The following is a 9,259-nucleotide window of genomic DNA, read 5'->3' as shown; positions in this document are numbered from 1 at the left end:
TAGACCCAGCATTACACAAACAAAGAAAAGATTCTACTCTCTTTATTATATAACAATTTTATTTAATAGCTTAACCCATGAAGTATATAATTTCATTATAAACTCAAATGAAAAACAAATGCTGGGTTTGAAGAGGCTTAGGAAATAACTCCTCTTTGTAATAATGTCCAGAGTTAAGAATAAACATTTTCTCCTGGGCCAAAAGTCTCTGGAACCTATTCAGCCTCTGCTGCCTCTTTGCCTTCTCCACATTCAAACCGCACGAAGTCTACTACAGACACCCCTTGGGGCTGCACGTACTGTCCCAGCGTGATGGAGGGATCCAGCAAGTACGGCTGGGACAGCATCTTGGTTTCTGCCTCTCCCCCAGGCTCATCGTCCAGGGAGCCAACAGAGAGAGGAGCCATGCCCACCACATGCTGCCCAAGGCGGCGGCCAAGGTCTTCAAGGTTTGCTTTCTGCTCAGACGTCTCGCAGATGACCAGGGCCCCATATTTCCCCAGAACCAGGTTGTGGAGCGAGGGACTGTGCATTGCCCCATGGACATAAGAGCCAACATAGAACCCAGCTGGCACCTTCACCCATGCAGCTCGTTTAAGAGTCATGTTTTCTCCCAGCTTCCCTGTGAGAGAGCAAAAACAAAAAACACACTTCCAGAATATGATGCTCGTGGTAGTACCAAAATATGCACAGAAGCAGCCAAGTTTGGGAGACAGTCCTCCGCATTTACACCGTGGATGTGCCACGGAGGGAGAGATACCGTTTTCAGTGTAAACAGGAAAAGGGGTGTGGGGGGAGAGGGTGGGAGAAATGGAGTGAACACCAACTAGGCGCCATGCTGGTATTTAGAAACACAGGCTCTGGTGTCACACATATCCTGGGCGCGGGTCTCAGTTCTGCCTCTCACTGGCTTCGACCTTAGGCAAGTAACTTAATGATATAACCCCATTTACTAATTCATCAAGCCTTCATTTTCTCTTCTGTAAAATGGAGAGGATGCCACTTAAAATAACCTGAAAACAGGGTTATGGGAGAAATACATAAGATGTGTAAAGGGACTTATTACAGTACCTGCACATAGTGAGTGCTCCAATCTGGCTAGCATCACCACCTTAAACTCAGGCTTAGAGAGCTTAAGGAAGCTGCCTAAGGCTACAGAGCTAATGTATGGCAGAGCTGGAATTAAAACTCAGATCTAGGGACTTCCCTGGAGGTCCAGTGGTTAAGACTTCGCCTTCCAATGCAGGGGGTGCAGGTTCAATCCCTGGTCGGGGAGCTAAGATCCCACATGCCTCGTAGCCAAAAAACAAAAACGTCAAACAGGGCTTCCCTGGTGGCACAGTGGTTGAGAGTCCGCCTGCTGATGCAGGGGACACGGGTTCGTGCCCCGGTCCGGGAAGATCCCACATGCCGCAGAGCGGCTGGGCCCGTGAGCCATGGCCGCTGAGCCTGCGCGTCCGGAGCCTGTGCTCCGCAACAGGAGAGGCCACGACAGTGAGAGGCCCGCGTACCGCAAAAAAAACAAAAACAAACAAAAAAAAGTCAAACAGAAGCAATACTGTAACAAATTCAATAAAGACTTTAAAAATGATCCACATCAAAAAAAAATCTTAAAAAAAACAAAAATAACCCCCTCAGATCTGACTCCAAACCAATTGTGTTTTTTCCCACCAAATCACCATCCCTCCCAAAAACCACTATAACTGACACAGACAACTCCTCATCATCCATTGTATCAGGAAAAAGCCCAAAACTAAAAGCCCCAGACAATCCAAAGCCCCATGTCATATGGTGGTTTCAGCTTCCCCTCAACAAAAATTAAAAGATAATATTTTCAGAGTTATTTATAAGAACCAAAAACAGATTCTAGGATGCTATCCCCTCTAACACAAGTCCAAAGAAGCCAAAAGGTAGGTAGGGGTAGGAGAATAGACAAAGGGGTCTGGGTAAATATCCCTGAATTAGCCATTGTTGTAACTAAAAGTCATAAAAGGGAAGTATCCAGAAACCAAAAGGAATCTTAAAACAGCTCAAAGCATCTACCCAATAGTTAATTCCCAGAAACTGGCAAGGCTGAAACACCCAATTCTTCCAGAATTTCTTAATAAGTTCCATACACAGCTGTCTATCTAATTTTTCAACCATGACTCACTGAAACATCATACATACTTCAAGATGACCTGATAAAAACAGAATTGATGTCCTGACTGGAAACATCAGATGAGCAGTAAATTCCCAGCAAGCTCCAACCCCAGCCGTACCTCCCTCCTTCCATCAAGGACACGTACGAAGAAGGCAAAATCCCTACTACTCCCACTGCCAATGATCCAGATACGGCTCCTATAGCCAGTGGTTCTGAAAGAATGTACCTTCACAAATTCAGGATCAGATTTTTTTTTTAAGAGAGGACAAATTCCTAAACATGATGCCCTGAAATACTCCTGGATCCCTTCATAAAGAAGATGAAATGACCTCTGACGGACTATTTCCTTCATAGTGTACAGAGAGGTAGTCAACCAGAGGTCAAAAGGCCATCTCTGCCTAAAGACATGCTTTGTTTGGTCAGCACAGTGATGCCTACTAATTTTAATTAGTTGCAAACAGCTAGAAACTAAATTTTTTTTCATACAAATCCAAATTCTTTTAAAGGAATTTAAAAATTCTGATGACACTGGGATCCCATTTCCCTCAAAGTAATAACAGGTGGCTTGGTAATGGTTTTCTTCAGCAGAGTGTGAGCTTTTCAGGGTGTCCACTGCTCACTAATATCTAACACACAACCCACCTCTCGCAATCAGATTATCAGACCCTTGAAGGAACTTGACCTTGTAATTCTTGATCTAGATTTGGAGGAATACCAAAGATACCAGGAGATCCAGTTATTAATCTCCAGTTTCCAGATCCTTACAAATACTCACCAATTGCTAAGGCCAGCTGATCCTTGAGACAGCCTTCTCTCTCACGCCCAGCTGGAAGTTCAGAGAGCTCAGAGGAATTCAAGAAGCCCTAAGTGCACAAAGAAAATGAACACGAGTCAGTCTGTATAATTAAAATTACCAAGAGACTAAGCAAAAATATAGTCTATTTCTCAGAAAATGATTTAAGACAACTAAGTATAAATAGATAATGTTTTCATTAAGCCAAGAATGTTAAAAATTGCTAAGCACTCCACCCCCAATCCCATCCCAATCTCTGGCCTAACTTCTTAGAATGTAGTTTCCTAGAAATCAGAAACAATATTTTCATACAATCATAAAATGTTGAAACTAAAAGGTTTGTAGATTGTTGGTAGGAATGAAAAATGGTGCAAATCCAATGGCAGGGAATTGGACAACAGCTAACAAAACTACATACACTTTTAAAAAAATAAATAAAATAAAAAACAAAACAAAAAACAAAAAAAAAACTACATACACTTTTATCCTTTGACCCTGCAATCCTATTTCTAGAAATTTACTCTAATACACTTCCAACAATACAAAAGTACATAGGCACAAAGTTATTCATTGAGCAATTATTTCTAATCGTAAAATACTGGGAAGTCTAAATGTCCAAACAGGCAGAGTCTGGCTGAATAAACCACAGTACAGTCACAAAATGGAATACTATGCAGCTGGAAAAAGACAGAGAAAAAAAGATGGTCTCCATGAGCTGCTATGGAGTATTTCCGGGATATATTAAGTGAAAAAAACAAATTAAAAGAATACATACCTATTATACCAACACTTGTGTAATAAATATTTGTGTAAATATGCTTATTTTTGCAAAAAGGATAACCAGAAATTAGTGGAGATGGTTATCCACAGGAGTGGACAGGAATGGGGTGGAAGGGAGAGGAGGGAAGTAAGACTTGTGTATGTGGTTGGGGGAGGGGGGAGGAGAGTTTTAACTTCCAGAACCTTGTTAATGTTTTACATATTCAAAAATAAAATTAGGGGCTTCCCTGGTGGCGCAGTGGTTGAGAATCTGCCTGCCAATGCAGGGTACATGGGTTCGTGCCCCAGTCCGGGAAGATCCCACATGCTGCAGAGCGGCTGGGCCCGTGAGCCATGGCCGCTGGGCCTGCATGTCCGGAGCCTGTGCTCCGCAACGGGAGAGGCCACAACAGTGAGAGGCCCACATACCGCAACAAAACAAAACAAAACAACCCACAAAAATAAAATTAAATTAACAAGGATTGGGGGTGAAAACAAACACTGACTAAACAGAAACAGATTCTAACTGTATTTCAAAGGAATAACACAATCTCAAAAGGGGGAAAAAAACTAATCCAAGTTACTTTCGATACAGTCCTTTGGCCACATAACTTCAAAGTAAGGACAAAAAGAACATCAAAGAAATCTTGAACTCCTTAGTAACGTTTGTTATTTGCAGTGGTCAGGGATAGTAACTCTGAAACAAAGTGTGTACCCTACAGAGAGTAAATAAGCAAACATACTGAAATTGCTAGAAGCCAGTGTATTCACTATGAGAGAAGGAAGGTACAAATATAGAAAGGGGGAAGAAAAGAAAGAAGCTGTGGTGCAAGATTAGAACTGAAACACACACACACATTTCCTAGCTCTGCTGAAAGAGCAGAGCAGCAATGACATCTCAGTAGAATTAAGCATACCTAATGCTGCCCAGATCTTGGTTTCTAAAAACCATTCCCCCACCAGAAAGGATCAGGACCCCTTGGAGAAGTTGCCAATCCCATGGCTGGGGCAAGGAAAGTATGACATAAACCCAGAATACTCTGTTATGCCAAAAAGTACGGAAGTAGTCAGAAAATAATAAGGCCATACCAAAAAGACAATGGAGCCAGTTTGCATAGGCTTGGCTTAAACTTGCCAAATCCGGGGATAATTTGAGCATTAAAATGACTAATGGACCCGCGTGCAGCAACAAAGACCCAACGCAGCCGAAAATAAATAAATAATTTTTTTTTTTTTAAAAAAAGAAAAAGACTAATGGATTGTATAATGAATTGTATAAAAGAAGAATCTATGAGTCAATGTTGCTACTAAGTAAATCCCTAAATAAAGGGAGAAGGAGAAATCTCCTTATTACAATAGAATGCCACCTAATAAAACTAACCCATGTGAAAGAAACTATAAGGGTTAGAAAAATAACCACTATGCAACTATCACAGTAACAACTGGTCCTGACAAGAATCATCAAGGAATGCTAAAACTTTTAGGCACAAGTTTTTTGAGGAACTGGATGTCTACACAGTCTCAAAAAAATCTCCCATACAGATTTCTTACTAGTTACAAAAAAGGAACATGGTAAGTTTAGAGTGGAGAAACCTGGCAGATACTACCTTAACCAAGAGATCAAAATTAGCACCATCAATAACAAGACAACAGTCCCAACCCCCTGTGCCTCCTGATGTGATGTTCTGAGAAAAACAGAGGGTAATTTATTTAAGATTCTTACAAAAATCCATATTCTAAGTATGAAGAAACATCAGTTGAACCCAAATTGAAGGACGTTCTACACAGCTGTCCTGTACCCTTCAAAAATGTCAATGTAATGAAAGACAAAGAAAGGCTGAGGAACAAAGAAGGAAACCAAACAGACATGGCAACTAATTGCAACACATGCTACTGGACTGGATCCTGGATCACAAGAAAAACTGCTAGTTGCCAAAAACGGAATGTATATTGTATATTATCTAAATAAAAATATTGTATCAATGTTAAAATTCCTGAATGTGATCACTGTACTGTGGTTATATAGGAAAATGTCCTTGTTTTTAGGAGATACATGCTGAAGGGATAAAGGGTTCTAATGTCCACAACATACTCCCAAAAGGATAAAAAAACAATAGGGATGACGATAATATGAATATAAAAAGTGATAAAGTAAATAAGGCAAAATGTTAACAAATGGTGAATCTAGATAAATTTACTCTCTAGTTTACTGTAGAATACTGGCAACTTTTCTGCAAATTTGAATTTTCTTCAAAATAAAAGTTTTAAAAAGATAAAGCCCGAAAGGAAAAAATTAATAAAGCTAAAAGGGACCAAAGCCCCTTGTTACAGATAATGAAACAGAGGCACAGTAAAGTAAGTGAGTAGCTCAGGGTTACAAACAGCTACTGGCGAAGTCAAGATTAGAATTTCTACTTCAAGTGACTCATCTATTCAGTACAATTCTAAAAAATAATCTCAACATAGTTTTCCATGTAATATGACTATTTAATGCCAGTAATAATTAACATTTACCACAAGATCTCAAAAGAAAGATAAACAGAAGGAAAAAGGTGGTACTAAACAAAAAAATTGTGAGTAGTTGGTTCATTTTTGCCTTGGCAATAAGGATGGATCAAAGGCATACTGATACAATTCCTTCCTTGATCCTTCTATAGATAAGAATATGCTTAGTCTCCTAAATTGTGCCTTCTCCAGCATCTATATTTAGAAATCCTTTCCTCAGGCCATTCTAGATTTCTGAACACAAAGCTTCACCTGATTTATGGACTGTATTCCACTGGCATTCATTCATTCATTCAACAGAGCCCCTAGCAAGTGCTGGGCCCACTCCTCATGCACCAGAGACACACTAGTGAAAAGACAAATCTCCTGCCTTATGAAGCTTACATTCTATTGGGGAAGGCAAACGAGAAATAAATAAATTAAAATGTAATATATAAGAACTATAACAACAAATTTTAAATGAAGCAAAATAAGGGGATAGAGCAATAGGAGGAAGGTACTCTTCTCCAGAGAGATAACATTTAAGCAGAAACATAAAATAAGGAAGTGAAACATGAGAATGTCTGAAAAAATGGAATAGCAAAGACCCTAAGAGGGGAGGAACAAATCCAGCATGTTGGAGACAACCCCCAAACTCACTTTACTATATGTAGACAGTTGATCCTTTAGGCTCTGACAATGCAACAGGGTTCCCAGGGCTACTTGCTGGACCAACTGTTGAAATTTTAAATTTCTGGAAACAAAATCTGTCTCACAGTTCACCTGTGGGAAGAAATTGATGTTGCTGTATAAGCTGTTTACTAACAGTCTCCAAAAATGCCTTAAAGCAAGGTATTGGTAATACAGGCAGCAGACGCAACAAAACAGAAATAAATGTCTCTAGGGTTAAATCCACAGTTCCTCTACTAGCTTGAGGCCAGAAACTGAATGAAGGGATTCCTGCTGTGCCAATGAGTTAGCAATAACCTGCGCATTCACAGGACGGTTCCATAACGTCCCCCAAAGGATTCACTACAAGTTCACCACCTGCCTGTGGCACATGCCATAATCACCTAATTCCCTAGGCTCCTCCAATGCCAAACCACTTTTATCAGCTTGTTTATCTCTTCTCTCGCTCTAGACTAATCCACACCTGATTCTTCACCAGCTGGGCCCCTAAACCTCCTCTAAAACAGCTGCTTGCTGTCCATCATCTAATTAGTCTAATTCCTAGCTTTAAAATCTAACTATTCCAGGAAACAATCAGTGACGAGGTGTAAGGCCACAATGGACTCACATTTAGGAATAACAGTCTGCACTACTAGGCCTTTTCTCACCCACAACCTGTGCATTTCTATACTTAAATGAATCCATAGCTAGTAACTGCGGTCTCACGGGCTTAATTCTAACTAGCTTTTATGGTTCTCAAACACCTCTTCTTTAAGAATGCAAAGGGTCTACCACAAAGCCTACACCCAAGGGACAGCTGTTCCTGGCATCTGGAACTCTGACAACTCACCTCTACTAACACAGTCGTGTTTCCTTCCTGTAGCAGCCCAATCAGACCTTCTTTGGTCTTCCTGCCATGGAGCCTGGCAGCTTTACTCCAGCCCTCCTTCTGGGCCTGTTTGTGGAGCCAGCTCTCTGCCTATAAATAAAAAAGATAAAAAGCAGATGACAAAGGCACAGAATTTAGAACAGAATGGGGCTCTAAAATACCTCAGGTTCCCCAGTTCTTTCTCCTTCCCCTCAGCCCTACAAGAGAAACTAATCTATCATTTATTGGCAGCCTACCACTAAATGACAAACAGTGGGCATTGTGCCTGGTGTTTTGAGTAAGTTTAATCTTCACAACAACTCTATGGGGAAGATAGTACTATTTTCTTTATATAAAAAAAAAACAATGCAACTCTGAAATATTAAGCAAGGTGTCCAAGGTCACAGGATTAGTGTGAGGATACCACGATCTTATAAGACCTTATAAGATCTTATAAGACCACGGTCTTAGTCGTCGGTCTGACTCCAAAGCTCCCACGAGCCCTTTCAGCCCCAAGCAGCAGGAAACCTCATAGCAGCCTTGCGTGGAATAGTTTCTTAGCCCTGCGACCCTGAGTCAATTGCTTCGAAATAGGTAAGAGTCAATGGGTGAAACTGTCATTGAAGTCAGAATTCTATCTAGGACTCTGTCGTTATGGGTCACCTGGGCAGCAAATCTGACTTCTACGCGACCTCCCAAATGCACTGGGGTCGGGCCCCAGTACCCCACTCCCACCCCTGCTCCCCTCTACTTCCTCTCCCACACCTGTTTGAGATCCCCGCCACAAGTCTCCAGAGCCTTCTTGCAGTTTACAAAGGAGTAGCCCGTTCTCCGCCGCAGCTTCATGAGGAGCTCCTTGCTGGAAGCCGAGGAGGACAGCCAGGGCCCAGCGTGAAATGTATGCCACGGCTGGGGCGACTGAAGCAGAAGGGGCCCCACCTGGAGGGAGTAAGAAAGCATGAGAAGCAGGAAGCAGCAAGGAGCTCGTGGGGTGGGAGCACGTCGGCCGGGAGGCGACCTTAGTAGAGACAGACCCAGGGGGTGGGGAAAGGCAGCGCCCAGACGCTCCACCATGAAGAGGGACCGAGGTGCGGGGAAGGGGGAGATGGAGCCGAACGCAGCCAGGGGAAGGGGAGGGAGCGTGCCCGGAGCACGGGAGACCTGCAAGGAAGGCAGAACGGGGCCAGGGCCAAGAGCACTCACTTGGCAGCTCCCGGGCCGCGGGACCAAACAGAAGCGCAGTGAGCGCAGCAGCGACATCTTTCCGGGGGCCGTACACTGTTGCCGCACCCTTGAGGCCACGGACCTACGGCGTAGCGGCGGGGCCAAAACTCTCCACCGGAACGCGCCAAGCGGAGATGGCGCCACCTGCTGTCCGGGGGGCACATTCGCCTCCCCTACTTGGCGTATTGAGACTACATTTCACAAGGGAATTACCCCCCCGCAGGTAAAATAACAGAAAGCATGAGACAGAAGTATCACAAAATAACAATACAAGACACGTGGTAACACTTCATGTTTATTTCCAATGTACTTCATATTC

General features: G+C 42.6%; 1 protein-coding gene across 3 annotated transcripts; it reads right to left on the bottom strand.

The window, feature by feature from the left end:
- Positions 1 to 39: 39 nt before the first annotated feature.
- On the bottom strand, positions 40 to 9,000 carry TSFM (Ts translation elongation factor, mitochondrial). Of its 3 annotated transcripts, XM_022571673.3 has the most exons (6): positions 8,920 to 9,000; positions 8,482 to 8,655; positions 7,699 to 7,827; positions 6,840 to 6,962; positions 2,919 to 3,006; positions 40 to 622 (listed from the first exon to the last, which is right to left on the bottom strand). In XM_022571673.3, the coding sequence occupies exons 1-6, from the start codon at positions 8,974 to 8,976 to the stop codon at positions 216 to 218; spliced, it is 978 nt and encodes a 325-aa protein (XP_022427381.1). In that variant the 5' UTR covers positions 8,977 to 9,000; the 3' UTR covers positions 40 to 215. The 3 variants fall into 3 exon arrangements, with proteins under 3 accessions (XP_022427381.1, XP_089777065.1, XP_089777064.1); XM_089920939.1 differs by lacking the exon at positions 8,482 to 8,655 and having other exon boundaries at positions 8,920 to 8,997; XM_089920938.1 differs by lacking the exon at positions 8,920 to 9,000 and having other exon boundaries at positions 8,482 to 8,911.
- Between the last annotated feature and the right edge of the window lie 259 nt (positions 9,001 to 9,259).

Source organism: Delphinapterus leucas, chromosome 11, assembly GCF_059928025.1.
Source record: "Delphinapterus leucas isolate spDelLeu-1000000601 "Yukka" chromosome 11, BTC_Dleu_Yukka2, whole genome shotgun sequence".
Taxonomy (NCBI): Eukaryota; Metazoa; Chordata; class Mammalia; order Artiodactyla; family Monodontidae; genus Delphinapterus; species Delphinapterus leucas.
The sequence above is the reverse complement of the archived record's forward strand: the minus strand, read 5'-3'. Positions and strand labels throughout refer to the sequence as shown.

What these genes read in the sequence shown, in the direction of transcription:
- TSFM (XM_089920938.1), bottom strand. Translation starts at nt 8,790, where the DNA reads ATGGTGGAGCGTCTGGGCGCTGCCTTTCCCCACCCCCTGGGTCTGTCT. An exon ending in GTGGCGGGGATCTCAAACAG is followed by an intron (nt 7,828 to 8,481) that starts GTGTGGGAGAGG and finishes TTTTATTTATAG; the next exon opens with GCAGAGAGCTGGCTCCACAA. An exon ending in AACTGTCTACATATAGTAAA is followed by an intron (nt 3,007 to 6,839) that starts GTGAGTTTGGGG and finishes TTGTGCACTTAG; the next exon opens with GGCTTCTTGAATTCCTCTGA.